Source organism: Buceros rhinoceros, unplaced genomic scaffold, assembly GCF_000710305.1.
Source record: "Buceros rhinoceros silvestris isolate BGI_N320 unplaced genomic scaffold, ASM71030v1 scaffold46225, whole genome shotgun sequence".
Classification (NCBI taxonomy): domain Eukaryota; kingdom Metazoa; phylum Chordata; class Aves; order Bucerotiformes; family Bucerotidae; genus Buceros; species Buceros rhinoceros.
This window is the reverse complement of record NW_010414248.1, coordinates 3,263-22,346: the sequence shown is the minus strand read 5'-3', so window position 1 is coordinate 22,346 and position 19,084 is coordinate 3,263. Positions and strand designations below refer to the sequence as shown.

The 19,084-nt window shown below is 38.8% G+C and overlaps 1 protein-coding gene across 1 annotated transcript; it reads left to right on the top strand.

Moving 5' to 3' along the window:
- Positions 1 to 1,043: 1,043 nt before the first annotated feature.
- On the top strand, positions 1,044 to 13,885 carry GPR180 (G protein-coupled receptor 180; the record flags this gene model as incomplete). Its single annotated transcript, XM_010137016.1, has 6 exons — positions 1,044 to 1,222; positions 1,429 to 1,478; positions 5,008 to 5,165; positions 11,352 to 11,543; positions 11,902 to 11,979; positions 13,638 to 13,885. Coding segments are annotated over 6 exons (816 nt in total), but the record flags the coding sequence as incomplete, so codon positions are not given.
- Positions 13,886 to 19,084: the final 5,199 nt, after the last annotated feature.

Sequence of the window (19,084 nt, the reverse complement as noted above, 5' to 3'; positions counted from 1 at the left end):
ATATATATATAATTTGTAGAAGTTACGGTACTAGCAACTATTCAGAACTCATCCAGTTCTAAGGTTTTTTGGCTTAGATATTGAAATGTATATAATTGTTCTGTTTCTTATGTCTGGGAGCAACTGGTTGGAAGTTTTTAGCCAAGTTGTTTGCCTGCTGGAGGAATAACTTTGTTCAGAATCTGATTCTTTGGGCACCACTTGATTTCAAGGAAGGCTGTAGAAGGAAAATAAGTTTTCTGTGAGAAATGTCTGTTGCATATAGCTTGCTGGCTTTGAGCCTTTGGGAGCTCATACGATGGGTTCCAAAGTTTCCGGTCAATAAAGATTTCCAGAATCCAGGTGTGCAGAGAAGCATTTCACCAGACTACTGCCGGACTGAGAATTAGAGGACTTCTCTTTTATAAATAGTATCAAAAACTTTGGGCATTTTTTCACATTGGTGCAAAAAAAAAATCCACTCTGTGAACTTATTGTTCTCTGTGCTATTCTTCTTTCCATTTTTTTAATCTGAAAGTTTTCTGTCTTGGTAAGCTGTGCTTCTTGGACTAACAACTTTTTGTGGAGAAAGAGTGACACCCAATGGTTAAATAGGTTTAGCGGAAGTCTCTTCTGAGTTTCTCTCATCTCAGATTGTGCCTTTAACAATTGAAGCAAAAAAGAGGAGCTAAATATTAGTCCTTTAATAAATATATTTCTGACTGATCAAATGGGCCTCAATTAGTTTCTGTTCATCAGGAAACTGTATGCCACTTTATATTATTTCAGTAATTGCTACAAAGCTGAACATAATCTCTCCTACATTCAGAATATTGTTGAATAAAAATATCAGATCAAATAATAATCAGCTCTGAAACAATTCACTGTCTTTCTTGGAAAAAATGGGCTAGGATTTACACCTTTTATCTGTTCTACCTCTTTTGGGTGACAGTTACTAGGTATTTCCCAGGGATTATATAAAAAACATATTTGGTTTAGTTATTTACTGCTAGTAGCAACATTTCTTTATCAAAACTAAGCTGTATTTCTTTTTTTTCACAGGATTACATGAATTCTTTTTCCTGCTTGTCCTAGCATACTTCATAACTGCTTGCATATGTGCACAGTCCCTATGGCAAACCATTACAAAGCGTGGACCTATGCATACTGTGTTAAAGGTGTTGACAATTGCATTACTGTTGCAGGCTGGTTCAGCTTTCGCCAACTACCTGCATTTCTCAAGGTATCTTTGCGTAATTTTGCTTTCAATCTTAAGACTTGAAGAACACTGTGTTGTAAAGATCAGTACATGATCTTTCCTGTGGTGACTGTGACAAAACACAGTACTGATTTTTTAGAACTAGATCACTGCCTAAATGTACTTCTATAAGAGAACACGCATTTAAGACTCACTCACTTAAAAATATAATATTTTCATTCTTCTATCAGTTATTCTAAAGATGGAATAGGAGCACCTTTTATGGGAAGTCTGGCAGAATGTGAGTATGCTTGCCTACTGTTTCTTATACTTTTCCACACATTAATCTGTCTAATATATTAGCAAATTATGATTTTAGACTGTATTATGATCTGGGACCACATCACTGGATTTTTAATATAAAAATACTAAAAGTTGCTTTTCTGAAAAATGGGGTTTCTTCTGGACGTTTACAATAACTGTATTTAAAGTTATACAATTGTAATATTGTTTAATATTTTTAAAGGATTTTCTCGTCTGAAGATTCCTCCCTATAAACACTTAAATACATTCCTAGCACATGAGTAAGTGTTTCAGTACATTGAAGGGTATTGCAGAGTCTGCTCATTCTAGAGTAGCAAAGCTTTTTAGGAAACTTATCACATTTTATGGACTGTGTCATTTCACTAGCAAATTTAACATTTATTTTAATGAAAAAGAAAGTGGTTTACAGCACAAATTATATGATTAGAGTGATGCAAAAAATGCTTATGTAAATAAAGGATGTTAACAAAGCATTTTTCTCCACTCTGTATAGATATTCCAAGTTCTCCACTGGAACTGAATTCCTAAAACATCTATTCCCAAAATGCATTCATTTCCTCCTCCTAGATTCTTCAGGGTTAAATATTGTTGTTGGGGGTTCTTTTCTATAGTTCACATTTGAAGCATTGTGGGGGTTTCTTTCTAAGCAAATACATTGCCTTTTGATTGCCTTGAAGCAACCTAAGAAAGTAGTACTGTGGTAGTCGGATAGTGTTGGAGAGTAACAGCCAATATAGAAAAACAATGCCTTCCCTAGTGTTCATTTAGAAGCTTGCAGTTGTAATTAACAGCCTCTTGATGGCACTTGGCACCGCACTAATTGCCTCTTTCTTGTTTTAACCATTCATGTCAGCAGCTCCTTGCAGCCTCTCAAGCAACTGAATTATGAAACTTTCCCTCTTGTCTCGTGAAATGAAATTGAATAGAGAATATGGAGGTAGTCACAACTCCTCCCCAGTGTGAAACCCAGCGTAAACTACCCAGCCAGACTGTCAGAGAGAGTAGCTACATGTTAGATTTTCTGTGTATATATTGTAGTGAAGAACCCACTTTTATTTGCTTAAAGCAACAGTTAAGAATAAAATAATATTTTTTAATCAATTCAGCTTAAAGAGGTTTCCTTTCCTGCTGTTTTTAAGGTTCCTGGTTCCTAAAACAATAAAAGAGCAGAAGTAATAGAAACGAGGAAAGCTTCAGTGTCAGTTACAGTTCTGAAGAATGGCTGATAGCAAGTAGTATAGTTTGAAGATGGAAGGTGCTACCGTTTTTCCTGTATCAGAGCAGAAATCCGATTTACAAGTAAATGGTAAAATTTCTATTGATTGCAGTGGGGCCAGAATTTCTTTTAGAAACCCATCCAGATACCATCCCAAGCATTTATTCTTTTCCAACCCGTCATTTATCTTCACCATGTATAAAAACCTGACGCTCAGTGTAATTTATCACCTAAGTTAATCACAGAAATCACACAAATAATTCTGGCACTCAAAAGCATCACAAATAGTGATCTTTTAACTTTTGGTAAGATCGAAATGTGGAAAGTCAAAGAATACTATTATGCCTGTTGAACAGCCAAAAAAGATGAATCACGATGAAATCAGACAAATACAGTATGAGCTCAGTAGTGTGTGACTTACTCTGACCCTTGATATCATGGGATTATTGTAATTTTAGAAATTTCTCTCAACCTTCTTATTTTCTGGCAGGGTGTATGAGATGTCAAAGATTAAAAACCAGTACTGAATTTTCGTCTTATACCATTTTTTCTGGGAATCCATTTGTATTGTTGCCACACTGAAGCGGAGCAATATCTATATCCAAGATGTGATTGAGAGATGATGTCTGGCTGTAACTTAGAGGGCAAGTTATCTTAAGGAGTGACAGAAAATAAAATGCTCTCTAGAGCTTCCAGCTTTGTTCAGTCATTTCTCTAGCTTGGATTTGTGACACAGGTTTGGCATGCCTTGGGTTAACGTGACTATTTTTTGTAGTGAGTACTATGTCTCCATAGCTAGTATTGTAAATTCCAAGATAATTTTGCCCAAATCAGTGATAGTTCATTTCATTAAAGAACAAGCAAGTTTGTATTTACTAAAATGTCTTGACATTTCTTAAATAGCAAAGGTGTCTGAATATATTAAGAAGCACTTAAGCATATAAACTGTGAGAATGCCGAATATATCCCAGGAATAATGTGTTGAGGTGTGTTTTATATCCATATTTTGCTAGTTTTGCAGAGCGTCAGGGAGATATTGTAGCTGCTCTTCATTTCAGACACTTCCCTTGTGTTCATATTAATCTCTGTGTGGTGGCAACTGTGCAAATATTTTCAGTGAATGTGGAATTACATTTATCTTTTATAATACAGTCCAGTTGTGAAAAATAGGAGTTTGCTTTTGTGTCATAGAGATATTTTTCTCATACCTGACAGTGTAAGTGAAAATTACAAATAAGGAACAAAATTAATGGAACTAAAATATTAATCAAGTCAAAAAGAAAGCATTGTTGTGTGTAATGCCCAGTCTCTGGTTTCTGAACCAAATTTGCAATTTATGTAATATAAGTATCAATTTTTCCTGTACATCTCTGCTATGCCAGTTCAGTGAGACAATTTACTCTCAAGTCCAAACACCAACTTAAAAATTGTTTGATAAGTTTCAGTCAAAACTTACCAGGTTTAAAGCTAACAGTCACCCAGAAAGAAATCTCCAGTTCTTTCTACTTGTCAGTAGTACTTCAGCAGGGCTAACAAAGCTTTAATATATTCTAGCTGGAAGTTTTCTTTGTTCAGATACAGCTTCAAACACAGGTTTGAGACGCTGATTCAGAATGTAACTTTATGAAGTACGTGCTAGTTGTTGCCAAACAGAGGGGGAAAAAATGGACGTGGCAAAATAAGGCAAAGGTAGTTTGCATTTAATTAAATGAAATACATGCAAGTTGTTGCTCCAATATTCATTATATTTTCCCCTTTAAGTATCTGAGTGGAATTTGTCCTATTTGTGCTTTCTCTTGCAAGCTACTGCATCCTTAGGACAAAGTACGTTTGAAGTACAATGCAACTATCTGATTTTTGAACAAAAATTTTTCAGAGCAAGGAAAGGAGTTCATCATGTTTTATATTTGCAGTGTGGTTAACATACATAAAATTTTATTTCTTTAATATTTATAAGTCTGTTTGTACAGATGGACTCCTGAGCCTATTTCTTGGACACAAGAGTGGGATTGGGAAGGAAGTGGCACTGTGCCCATGTTGTTGCAGAACTGCAGCATAACTAGTGAAAAACGGATAGTGATCTGTTTGGTTACTGGAAACTACTAAAAATATCCACATTTTGTGGCAAAGCAACTGCAGCTAGTCGATCTATCATCAAAATTATGACCAAAGGTGATACAGAGGTGTAAAAGTCCATCCTTTATTTGTGGGTATATAGAACATTTCTCTTTGCTGTAGAAAAAAACTTTATTTTTGTTGTGACTATTTATTTTTCTTTTGTTTTCAATAGTGTGTGATATAGTCTCACAGATACAAATGCTCTATTTATTGTTGAGTCTGTGTATGGGATGGACGATAGGCAGAATGAAGAAATCTCATGGCAGGCCTCTTCAATGGAATTCCACTCCAGCATCTACTGGCATTGCTGTAGTAGTTGTTGTTACACAGGTTTGTATTTTATGTTCATTCTTATACTGAAATATACGGGTGCTATTAAGTATGACAGAACTGCAAACCAACTAATTTCAATATTTTATGAGGGAGGGAGTATCAAGACTGGAAAAAAAAACCCACAGCATAATATGCACCCAGTATGTCTAATGGGTAACAACACCTTCTCTTTACTTTAACAATCTAAGGTGTAGCTCAACAGTACATTTTTGTTCAGCAGTAAAACCACTTAAGAAGTTCCCACAGTTTTTCAAACTCCTGGTTATGCCAATTCTTCTTAGCATTATACTGTAAACCAGATCAGTGGAATGATCTACATTGAAAAAAAAAAAAGAGAGAGATTTCAACAGTCATTTTACTGATCTGATTTATAATGTGGTCCTATAAATAGTTGTAATCGCTACAACTGGGAGGTTGTGAACTAGATTTTGGGGAGTCCTAAGCATGAGAGGAAAGATGAGAAAAGCTGCTGTGAGAAATTCTGTCAGAAAAAAAAAATTTAAATCCTCAGTATCCTCCTCTTAGAACCATTCTAGTAGGATGTCTAATGGTCTTTCCAATCATTTTAAGGCAATTTTTGAAAGGTTCATGTACAGGATTCGTCTTGCAAATATACAAATGGTCTGACATGTAATTTCATTCAAATATTTTCTTTTAGTATAAATTAGAAAGTCAAGTAAACCAGTAACTTAAAAGTAAATTGTAGTGGAGATCACCCAACCCTGGTGGTGCCTTTTGTAAACAAATTTTTTTAAGTCACAGCATAAAGACAAGGTGATCTGAAAGCCATTGAGAAAGAGAAGAGCAGAGAGAAACTGGAGACAGTAATGAGGAAGAGGTTGTAATGAAGATTTTGTGCCATTTGAGTAGTATCTGTAATTAGTGCTGCTTCCAAACTAACTAAGTGGACTGCTAACGCATTAAGAGTAGCTGGGAGCTGACATTTCTTGCTAATTAAGAATATAAGCCAAAGGCTATTAAGGTCAATGGGACTGTTGAAATTTAAAGATTGGTTCATTCCACTTTACTTTGACACCCATCTAGCACCACAAATTTTGCATGCTGTTAGTAAAGAAGACTTCTAACGTATTTTATTCATACCTCTCCACTTGTACATACATATGAGTGTGTTAGAACTGACAGTTGAGACTGGAAAGTTTTGTTTTTGTTGTTTTCTGCTTACTGTACATGGAAAGGACACTAAGTATCATCAGCTTGATCTTTTTTTTGATTGTTACTTGTGGTACTTGGAGCAGGTATCATACTTACATGCTGCTTCCCCCAGTGCTGGTCCATTACACACCACTGGAGCATTGGCACAAAGTTGGCTATCTTACTTTTCACCACAAAGGCACAGCTCTACCACATCTCTCCTTCTGGTACACCATTGGGAATGTCTGGTTTGTCAGGAGTCTTGCAGAAACAGAATATGGATAACAGAGTATGTTGTTGCCTGGGTGGTTTTGCACCAGTGTCTACTGTCTCCAACAGAAGTTCCCTGATACGAAGAGTATCCTTGCCCCTTGTGAAGAGGATGTTTTTCATCTCATGGTTCAGTACATAGAAAATACACCTTCTGCCAGGTTTCTTCTCCTTAATATAGAATGCGGCTGTTGAGCTCCGGATCAAGACCACATCGCCTCTATCAATGGTGGTGAGCTGAAGATTTCATTCTCTGGATTAGTCTGGTGTTCACTGGTCTGCCTAGATTGGCATGGGTGTTGGACCTGCTGTAACAGGGCAATCAGTGATTGCCTTTAATGATTAAAAAAACCTGGAAGAGCCGCCTTCCTGTCTTGCTCTTTCCCAGAGATTTTTTTGGGAGAGCCAGCTTCCTTCCATGCCAGAGGTTGGACAGACTTTCACAGATAATCAGAGACATTCTGAGAACTTATTGTGGAGAGCGCTGGAAACCACATGCATTACCCTAATGCAGCAGATGGAGATTGAACTGTGTTAGTTTTATTGACGCTCTACACTACCTGTTCTCATCTCATCTTCAGGGAAGTGAAGCAAGTGGACAGCCTGGGAAAACATGTTACTCAACTGCAGTTTTGACTGCCAAACTAACTGACCCTGTTTGCCTGCTACTGGTTCAAATGACAGCAAATTTTCAAGGTTTTTTCTCCTCTTTGGACTGACGCTATGGATTCTTTCTTTTTGTTCTTTCAGAAATACCAGCAATTTCCTTGGCTTGCAGGTTACCATCAGTATAGGGAGGACACAGCCTCCTAGTCACCAAACCTCTTGTGGTCTTTGCAGACTGCAAAGAGGTAGCATCTCAGAGGAGGGACAGGGCTGCCATTCAGCATCTCCCTTTGCCTTAACTTGTTCTTCATTAAAGCCTCAGAACAGCAGATTCCCAGGCTGAATTAAAGATTCCACTCTCTGCTGCTGAGACACGAACGTCATTAAAAACTTTATGGATGGCAGGCCTTTCCTGTCTCATAGACCTGAGCAGTTTCAGCTTTCAGGGCTGATCAGAGTGGAGTCAATCATTCTAGGAAAACAGCTGATCACTTTGAACCTGACCAAAATGACACAAAATCTTACTGCATTAGATGCCACACTTTTCAGGGGTTCTTGGATACACCCTAAAGGCGTGCTTGTAATAAAGTCTACCTCTGACCTTAGATCTAAACCATTTTTTACTCTACTGGCCGTGTATGACATCAGATAATCAAGCAGTAGATATGGTTAGAAGCAGCTAGTTAGTCCACTTTGCCTTGCTGCTACTTTTAATTTCCCTTTTGCTTCCCCCTTCCCCTTTTCTCTCAGAGATGATCTGTCCCATGAGAACCTGCCTTTGCTGGAGGTTGATAAGTTATCTTGGCTTACCTGAAAGTCAGTGTTGGCATAGTGAAGGGGAGGAGGGGTTGTACCGTAACTGTTTCCTTATGACAAAAAAGAAGAGTGTCTGGTTCTTCATTGTATGGATGTACAGCTCTGCTTGTACATCTGGAACATCAGGATGATGTCCGTGGCAAACATGCTTCTAGCATTCAAAGAGGAAGACTGGTACTGGACAGTAGTTGGTGTCTGCTGTGAACCACGGTAGCTCAGAAGTATGTGCAAGTGAAGTCAGGCATGTTGAACAGTGTATTATGTAACCAAGGAGATGGTCATTCTCCTTTATACTTTATGAAGAAGCAGTTGTGGCTTTAATGGTGGACGTCACTAGTGCAAGTCAGCTCTTCAGCTACCTAGCTCCTCCTGTTCTTCTGTCTACAGCCTAAGCAGAGTTGTTCTTCTGAATAGCTGTTAGAATTTCATCCCAGTTTCTTCTCAGAGCTCAAACAGTTCTGCACATGGCCAACAAAAAAATGTCTCTGGTATCCACTTCAGCATGTTGGTGTCTGGATGTTTTTTGTTTTTCAGCTTATTCCTGATATTGTAGCTGATACTTGCCTTTCTGTGGTCAAGGTAAGGGACTTCAGGACTTAGTGACCTTAATTTCTCAGGCATAGCCAGCCAAAGAGATTTTGATTTCAAGGTCGTGTTTGTTTGTGAAAGCTCTTCCTTCATTGAGAATGCATTGCCAAATCCATTGTAATCTAGAAACACTGTAGCACAGATTTCTCTTTTATAGGATCCTGCTTTTCTCTGGTGAGTGAGAACAGTCCCAGCTCATAATAAAATTGACGACACATGTTCATCGTGTCAGAGTTTCTGGAGTGTTGCACTGACGGTTTCATCTCTGCCTCTAATGCCTCCTGCTTATTTTTTAATAATCTAATGAAACTGAAGGAAGCTGGTCTTCTGTGATCTTACATTGCTGTCACTACTCACAGTCTTTGATCAAGTGATTCCTGTGTTGTTTACACAGTTTACGCTCTTTAAAGGGCTAGACCGGAGCATATACTGCTGTCAGACGCTATTTTCCCATGAGGTTTTGGACTTTGTTCTCATGATCCTTTACTCCAGCTCTGTGTCATCTTCTCATGAAAGTGGCTTCCTTCATTGCTGTTACTACTGGTGTTAAGGAAAATTCAATGCCTCGTGAGCTCTGTTCTTTAAGGTTAAGCTATCCCTGGAATATGCCTAAAGTTTCTTCTTAAAGCAGTATCATAGTTCCATCCCTATCAGCCTGTATTTATTACCCCCAGATGCATGCTTTAGTCAGGAAGATCCTTTTCATAGGAGGTGGTTGGGTTTTTTCAATTTTCTTGGACTATGTGTGTCCAGTCCGGGGAAGTTAAATACTTTGGCTATTCCCAAGTATAAATATCAAAAGAGAAGATGCTCTGTGAAGACCGCATTGATTCTGTAACTGGTAGAACCCTTGTTTGTTGCTTAAGTGTGTTCTACCTGGACTGAAATGACATTGCTGATAGGAATTCATCAATTTCATGCCAAAACTTTACCAAACACTGTGCTGTATCTCAGGGTTTAGGAGCAATTTAGTCTTACTTCAGTCTTACTCCTTGTCAGAATTCTCAGTCAAGTAATTTGATCATTTGAAGATGTTTGCTGGGCGTTACTCAGAAATAGAATGTTATGGTGTGAACATTTGAAGCCTGTTGGTCAGATTGTTTACTAGTAATCAGTGATGTTCAAGACATGCATGCTTCATGTCTGTCCCTCTTCCATCTGTTCATTTCCATCCAGCTTGTTGAGGACTGAATGAAATTACAGCAGTCATGTTTGCTGTGCCATGGTCTAGGTAAGGGAGGGGAATAAGTGTGATCTCTGAGGATATTCTAAGCAAAAATGATCCTTGACGCAACTGATGAGACTCAAGGACACTCACCTTTGGAAGGCACAGGTGGATTACGCATTTTAAAAAAAAAATTTAATATAATCTTTATGTAATTAATGTAGTGAGAGAGCCTTTGAATGTGTTCAGAAGGGAATTTGACTAATGTAGTTTTCTAAATTGGGGCATACGATGTCTGCTTCTGAAGGTCTTCAGAGCTGCCTCACTCATATAAATCAAATTTGCCTACCTTTCTTCAGAAAGCCTGCTTCATTAGGCATGAAACCTAAGTGCAAGTCAGATGTGTGCAGTAGGTGGACTGGATTCCAGTGTATATTCACGTCTTAAAACACCATTCAAGCTGCTTCATAATGCTGGGAGAGTCTAAACTTTATGGGTATTCTAATTTATAACGTTAGCATTCCCAAAGTCTTAAAAAGGTATTCTTCAGCAAGACCCATTTTTTTATGCAACAAGTAGGCGACTACCTTCTACCCCACTAAGATTCAGAAACTAGGCACTTCTTAGTCTGTTGTTCCTTAGTGAATCTATCAGTAGTCTTTCTGACAGCGCTCCTACAAAACTGGATGCTGCAGCAAGTGGGATATAGTGCTGAGAGTTACCGAGGATTATTTTCTTGCGCGTAGTTATCTGTTGGCTAGGGTGTTTGTCCAGGTGTTGGAACAGCATTTGGAACCTGTGACGCTTCCTTTCCTAGACCCTAGGAGCTTTCCCAGCTGGTTGCCTGCAGAGCCAGGTTCGCTCGCAGTTTTTGACCTAGCTGATGTTGAATTCTTTTCTCCGCAATGGCACAGCTTCAATAGAAGGGGTGGAGAGTGGCCCACCCAAGAACAACCTATAGCCTGGCAGTTGCAGCACTCTCCAAGGAGGTGGGAGATGTGATTTCCTTTAGGCAAAGAAGGGAATTGTGGGAGATCCAAGTTCAACCTGGGTGAATGCTTAAGCCTTTAGGCTATTGTATAAAAGGGGCAGCAGCACCACCCTTTTACTTCCCCATCTTTGAAAAGAAAAGTGAATCCTGTTAGGATTTTGAAAGAAAAGGCGTAGTCGCCTGCCTTTGAAACAAGCTTTACAGGTTGTGGATCCCAAGTGGAAAGAGACACCTCCCTATAGCTCTGTGGAATCATTTCAGTGGGCTTACTGCTGAGTAGGCTGACTGTTTAACCTAGGATCTTATGCTAAGGTGCCACATTCCTTCTATCCAAATTAGAGGAGACTTTAACTTGTGAAACTTTCTGAAAATTACTGAATGCAAGAAGCATTCTGTTCTTGCCAGTTGCACCTGGAGTAATAGGTCGTGCCAAAAAGCAGTTCAGGCTAGGGGGTTTTTTTGTTAACATGGCAGTCTCCTAAACAAGCAGACCAGAGCATGACCAGTTGTGCAGATAATTTATTCTGTGATGGGAAGATTAGTTGAGGTTTAGTGTAACCTTGTTTAAATGTACTTTGCTGCTGTTGTTTTCCAGAGCTTTTTATTAATTTGGGAGCAATTTGAAGATACGAATCACCACAGCTACCATTCACACCATGGCTTAGCAAGCGGACTGCTTATTGCCCTCAGAGTTTGCCTGGCTTTGTCACTGGCTGCTGGTCTTTACCAGATCATCACAGTGGAGAGAAGCACACTGAAAAGGGAGTTCTATACCACCTTTGCCAAAGTATGGGTTACATCAGGGAAGCTGATCCCTTCTGCTGTAAACAGAATTGTGGCATGCAGTTGACTGAAGCAGTAAACTCTTTTCCTTCATAAAAAAGTTAATGTTTAAGTGTCTGATTTGATTAAATTGCACCCTGTCATCATACTCTTGAGTAGTCATTTTAATTTGACAAGGAGTATAGAGCTTTTTTAAACAGAAATCCCACCTTTCATTGTGTGGTTTTCATTCTGTTGATTGAAAATTAAACAATGGGTTCATAAAATAGACAGAAATGTAAATGCAATTCCTCTAACTGTCATCTCTTTCTTCTAAGCTGGCATGTTGTAATTTTATAACTTATGCTCATCTTCTCTTTCAGGCCTGCATTCTCTGGTTTTTGTGCCACCCATGTCTTGCAACTATTGCTGTAATATTCAGAGAATATCAAAGAGAAAAGGTATGTACAGGGAAGATAAAAGAGATGGAATTTGAATAGTAGTTGTTCTTCATGTTCAATGTTTGTTAGCAAACTCATGCTCTTAGGCTGTTAATCTTATGACCCCAAAGCAACTTGAAAAGTCTTAGTCACACAGCTCTCGTTGATGCTGATGTTAGTCATATTTTACAAAGGCATACAGGGTTTGAATCATCTAAGGGTAATCATTTCTAGGTTAAGGGAGGGAGAGGGGGAGATTAAGTCAAAGGAAGATGTGGAGGGGGTGTTTTGTTTTATTGTTTGCTTGTTTGTTTTTTAATTAAAAACACCTTGGGGATTCTTCTAACAAAGCTAGTAGAGAGATAAATCAGTGGATTTTTGTTGGTTTTGTTTGCTTTTTAGTCTTCATCCTTGAAAAGCTTTATGTGGCTAAATAGGTCAGGGAACCTGATTAAAAAATCTGTCCAAATATGTAGTTTGGTTTGTGAACTCTAAACAGTAAAAAACAAAGATGGACTCACTGGGTTTCAGGGTTACTTAAACATATTGGGGACTAGAGAACTAGTGTTTGGAGCCTGCCGTGTTCAGGTAAATTGGACTGCTATTCCCAGGTGATTAACTACCTCATTCCAGGTTAGAGTTTGCTTCTTTTCTCTACTGTTATAACCGCGTGTACATTTGTATGCAAATATTTTCAGAAATTGAGCTTTTATTTGTGGAGAGGATAGGTAAGGGAAAGAAGAAGATTCCACTAAAAATATATCGTAAATAAAATGCTACATTTGATTGATTTAAAAAAAAAATAATAAAAGACGAAGAAAAAGAAATCTGGGGAGAAAGAAGACTCTAGACCTACTAATGAAGAGACTTTTCATTGTTGCTTGATGAAAACATCATCAGGGCAGGATGATAATCTCTAGAGGTAGTATCAGTAAAGGAAATTTTTGCAGTATTTTGAGATTTTGAGCCTACTGAAGAGTACAGTTGCTGTACTCTCACATTTGAGCAAGTTTACCCATTGTGTGCAGCTGTTGTTTCTACATTTAGCTGTGTTTCCTTCTTTAAATGCACTTCAATGCAATAAAGAAATGCATGATCAATAAATACCTTATTTATTTAAGAAAAACAGGTGTTTTAAAAGACTTTCTGTACATAAACTTGGACTCTTTCTTTCTTGGAAACAGTAGTTACCTTTATGCGTTTGATAAATACTGCCTTTACGCATCTTTTGCAGCTGAAGAGGTCACTTACACTGAAAGAGGTCTGGCTGGCTAAGTGAACTGATAAATCACTGTGCTCACAGCTCCATGATTCTGCTAGTGCAACGTATTTCCAGGGTTTTTTTTTTTCCACTCTGTTTGTTGTAAGAATAGAATATCTAAACATCACCTCTGCTTATGAAACTGCATGGGTGGTGAATTGCAAGTCTGAAATTCCCCAGAACAGAGACTGCCAGAGGGTTATGTGACTTGCCCAGGGCTATCTACTGATTTAAAAACACCCAGGTGTGAGAGTCCTGGACTTGAGATTCATGTTCAAATCTTTTGCAACTGCAGCACTATTAAAAGGTTTAAAGTTAAACCTCAAGCACTTTCACAGCGTGCTGATAGAAATTTATTGTGGGTTGTTTGGTGGGGCTTTTTTTTTCACTTTCTCCTTTTATCTCTTTTTTTCTCTAGATTATTACCATAGGTGTTATCCTCTGTCAATGCATCTCCATGGTTATCCTCTACAGACTTTTTCTATCTCATAGTCTATATTGGGAAGTATCTTCACTGTCATCTGTGACATTGCCACTAACAGTATCCTCTGGACATAAAAATCGACATCACTTCTGAGATGTTTAGGAAGAATACATTTTGTGCAATAATGACTTAAATATACAGGTATTTTTGTCACAGACACGTGATACATTGGTTTCACTGGAAAACTGAGTGATAATACCAGAGCACTTCACAGACCTTTGGTCTGACAAGGTCCCTAGATTAATCTGTTAAAAGTATTGTGGAGTGAAAAAATCCATAATTTGAATAATTTTATAAATATTTTTTATGGGTAGCATGTGGTGCTGAGCTGTATCACGGAAAAGTACAATGAATCTTTTCTCTCCTATTCACAGACACAAATGTCCTTACTTTATATCAATACTAGGTTTGAAGGTGTTATAAAATGTGGTTCTTAGAATATCTACAAGCTCAAACAAGTCTGAAATAGGCCAGTTGTGAAATTGATGTGATGCGTAATGATGAGTACAAGTTATTTTATTTTCATGCTTTATAGAAAATGCATTTTATGTATAAGCGTAAAAGAAGGGGAAACAAATAGGGAGAGTTCTCTAGAAAACACATGTAAAATGTTCACAACTGACTGAAAGAAACTTTCCTTTATTATTGGTGACAAAGAAAAGCCTTTTTTGCAACTGGTGTTCATACTGGTTAGAATTTTAATGGGAATGAAAACAGGGTTTATATCTGCCCCTATTTTTTTTTAATAAATATAAGTAAAAATTTCAACCAGTAATGAAGGTCTAAGCAGTATTTGAGGCTTAGAAGACATAGCAACATAAAGGTAATTAAAACAGCAGGCTTGCATCTTTTAAAGAAAAAAAAAAAAGGAGGCAAAGGAAGTGGAATGGGTGATGTGGCACTAGAATTTTAATCCTGATATAATTCATTTCTGTTACATTGAGGATTCAATCATAATTAAGCCATATACACAGATTAAATTAACAGAAGCATTTCAAATAAATGTTGGTTTCAGTCATCAACTACCCATGAATTCCTGCCCAAGGATACTTAATCAGGATTAAATTTTCTATGAATAATTGAAAAACAAAATACTCACTGGATTTGTTATAATCCATGTTGGCACTGGGTTCTAAGTAGTTGCCATCTTCCATCCATTGTAATAAAGCCATACTACTTTGTGATGCCCTAGCATTCAGAAAGCCAGTGTAAACATATACTTTATTGAAGTGCCTATTTATTGAGTATGATTAGATCATGCTGGCATGTTTTTTCCTTCATAACAAGAACATACCTATTGCCATTGTGACTGAAATCTTTCTTTTTGGATTTAGTTTAGTATTTGTCAAATTTTAGACATCTTTTCATACACGTGCATTACTTCAGAACAGGTTTTTTATTTTCTAGTAAATTAATGTTTGTTTCTTCTTGTATGTATTATGTCTCTGTGAAAATGTGAAGACAGTGGGGTTCGAGCTTTTAAACAGCCCCAGATTTTCTATTCATGTTTGCCTCAGTTGAAATGTAAGTTTATTCCATTTTAATTCAGAGGCAAAACTAAACTTTTGCCTTTGACTAAGGCAAAATGGCAACATGACAAAGTTGCTCATTAAATCATCTCCTTTCTTATTGTTTGTAATTCAGATCAAGAATGGCAGGTTGAGGCTGGAAAAGATGAGATATTATGATTTCACACAATCTTCAGAATGATTAAAAGATTAATTATTACATTCCTCTGATAACCACACAAAAATATTATTGGTTAAAACTTCAGTCTTTATTTCCCTGCTTATCTCTGTACTTTTCATCTTCTCAAGAAAAAAGCATCCTGTTTTTGATAAGTCTCCAATAACGCACTAGAAGAGTTCTGTCTGTCCTCATGTATATGACATGAAATTCACACATAAAGTAGAATTTTCTGACAGACACAAGAACCACTTTATAGTTTATGATCCGTCATGATAAAAGTTTTAATCTATGCGGAAAAGCCTGTATGTGACTTTCAGAAGAGGCACTGTGTTCTATTCACCACAAGCATTTTCTTACTTCCTGTAATCCCTCTGACTTCGGTCGGTCAGTATTAAGGTAAATGTTATCTTAATTCCACCTTATAAAGATAGCCTACAACAAAATGAATTCATAGTTCATCTGAGTGTAAACGTGAAGCGCAAGATGGTGTCTCTTGATCTTTTCCAGATTGCCCCGTAAGACAGCGGGTAACGTTATCCTCTTAGTTTGGCATTGTATCCAACAACTTGAAAATAAAATTTTAATTTTGTTATTAATGTAACTGTAGCAATTACGTATCACTTTCTCATGGTAAGCAGTACAAAGGACATCCGTTTCTGCCCAGGTCTGTTAGCATTGTTCGGTAACCAACACTCACTGATTTTGTGTTATTAAATCATTAGTGCATACTGTAGCAGTAGGTCAGCGTGACTGCAGTAGTATTCAAGATGTCGGTTAATTCGATCCTGTATATCTTTGGGGGGCATTTTCAAGTATGACTAATTTACAAAGCTTCATACTTACCTGTACTCTAGCTGGAAGTTAATGCCTCTGGATCATGCCCCAAGAGTGGTATGAGTATGTGATAGCCTGTCTCCCTAATTTGCTTCGACTTTGAGACCAGCTGATAAGACCTTGCTTTTTTCATGCTTGCTCACGCAGTTACCCATTTTATCAATTTGGTTTCGTAATCTCATCTTGAACAACTAGCTTCCAGCCTTCTTACAGTTGTATTCGGTGTATCCAGACTGGAAAGCTTTGTCTTTCTCTTTTTTCTAAAATGTGTTTTCCATCACAAAAACAAACAAACAAACAAAAAAAAAGCAAGCTTTCAGTCGCAAACTGGAGCTCTTGCATACATCTGAGGAACTCGCAGTGCACCCTATGTCAGGTGTGCATTAGGTGATCGTGCCAGACAAAATCGCTCCTTCGAAGCACCCATAGCCCTGATGTGTACGTGGCGCAGGTTTTTGCGTGCTGACAGCTGCTCCGTACCCAGGGAGTTCTTGGGAAGAGCTGCGGTGGCTCCAGGCTCCCTCGCAGCTGCAAGAGGCTGAGACGTGTTCCCCCTGAAGGCCATGCTGCTGCTGCTGACCATGGTGAGAGCACTGTTTAGTTGAGGTCAGATGACAACATCTCACTTGAGAGTCTCTGTGCTTTACGTGGTTCTGTTTTAAACAAAGTCACAGTTACAGAGTATACCAGTTCTATTGCCCACACTTTTTGGCGCTTGGAAGAGACACATACATTGACACGACTGCAAGCTGAAGTTGGTCGTGCTCTGAAAAAAACCTCTCCTGTGTGTGAGAGGGCATCTCCTTGCCAGCCATCACCTTTCCTACTGGCACAGATGCCAGTTTGCGTTGATTATGTTTCACTGGTTGAGGGGGGCGCAGGATCCTGGTTCAGAAGAAATGAGGGTAAGGTCACCAACTCGGTCTACGAGACCCCCCACAAGCTGCAAGGAGGGATCATCTTGCATTGCTCCCAACCTGCCTTGTGGAGACTGGAGCAGTTGTAGGGCTCATCACAAGTCCCCTAAGCTATTTGCTCCGCTGCTGTGTTTAGAATGTATTTGTTGTTCATTTATTTAAAGTGCTTCAGGTAGGAAAATGAATATTTACAGTTAAATATATGTAAATGGAAGTGGAAAGGCTTGATTGGAAAAATATCAAGTTTTTAATACATATTACTGTGCTAAGACCTCCCACACAAGACAAACATAGTCAGATCTCACAAATATTCCTTTCTGGTTCCTGTGCCAATGGAGAGCCATGGGATTATCAAAATCCTTTTGTTTGCATCTTGATCTTCTACAGAACTGAAAGAATATTTTGTTTGATTTGCCTCTAGTTTATTCTCTGCAATGTTATGTCTCTAGTTGACACAATAAATGTTTATTGGGCTGGCCAAAGCTGATGTCATGCTGTACCTTTTAACCCTCTTTGTGTGACTATGCAATGTACAAAGAGCAGATGAACCTTGCAAATGTCAAATATTAAAAGAGAAAGTATTAAGCTGTTTTTCAAAGGATTGTTCTTTCCTGACCACACTGATAGGAGACTTTGATTTTTCCAGTGAACAGTAAGTTCCCATTCTGTTTTCTCTTAAAACATTATTTTTTGCAAATCCTGTCTTGCTAATTCTGTCTCTCCCACCATGCTCTGTATCTGCCCTCCCCTCTCCCCCCTCTCTCACACATATGATTTTGAGCCTAATGGGTGTCATTTCTCTCTCTCCATCTGTTCCCTCAATCAACACTCACAGTCCAGCCCTACTTTGCATCTAGTATGTGAACTCCTTTTATCCTTGGTCTGGTTTGATTTCATGCTTTTCCTGTCTCTCCTTTGCCCTCTCTACCATGTCTTTGGTCTCCCTGGCCATGAGAGACCTAAGGGTGAGGCTTGACATCGCAGCTCATTTGGGCTGTTAGCTGCCAGAAAAAGTGTCCCTGTTCCCCTGGCTGCGTGCTGCTCTTGCTTCCCTTGAAGTGACACTGGCTGTCACCTAGCAGTGAGATGGAGCTGAGGAGTTGAGTAGAATACTCAGCCTTTAGCAGCAGCAGAATTAAACCCAAGTTAGTTCTTGGTGGCCTTAGCTCACCAAACCAGGTCATCGGGGTTTGATGAGCCCCAAAAGACACATTGAAGAGGGGCAAGATGCCCTTCAGAAGGGCAGCTGCAAGGTCAGTCAGTTTGCAGAAGACTATCATCAGCCTTCTATGTCCTCCATATCTCTCTCTCCTTCATGTCTTCTGCTTCATTTTTCATGCTAAGGATTGGCCCATCCCTTCCCCGAACAGCTTTTTTGCAACAGTAGTGTCAGGGTGGGGTTTTTTTCCCAGCAAAAGGAAAAGTGTTTGGCTGCTTTAAAGCATTTGGAAACGAATGGGGTCAGTTGTGCCTTTGCAACCTTACAGAAGAGTCACAATCAACCCCCAGTTTGAAGAAGGAGCTTTGGGGGGACGAAAGGCAAGCACGATGAAAAGAGTCATGACTGGGTGCCAGCTTTTTCAACAGATAGTAGCACTGTGGCAGAAGGCGACCAAGGAGGTCACACAGCTTTTCACAAGGTCTGCTAGTGGGCAGGGAGAGGCTTAATTTGAAGAACTGCAACCCGAAGAGCAAAGGTTTCCAGCAGCAGGTACCCTGGAAGGCTACTGTAACCTCTCGGTTTGTTATCTGCTGAGATGTGTGACGTCCTGGGGCTGCGGTAGGTGATGGGGATCTGTCTCACCTTGTGGTCAAATGCCGATGAGTTTGCCCAGGCTGAGTGAGTGAGTTTGGCTTTTGCTGCTGCTGCAGCAACAACCCCCCAGAAATTTGATTCTTGGAGACTGCAACTGACTGATCTCAGGAATCTCTCCTTTTCTG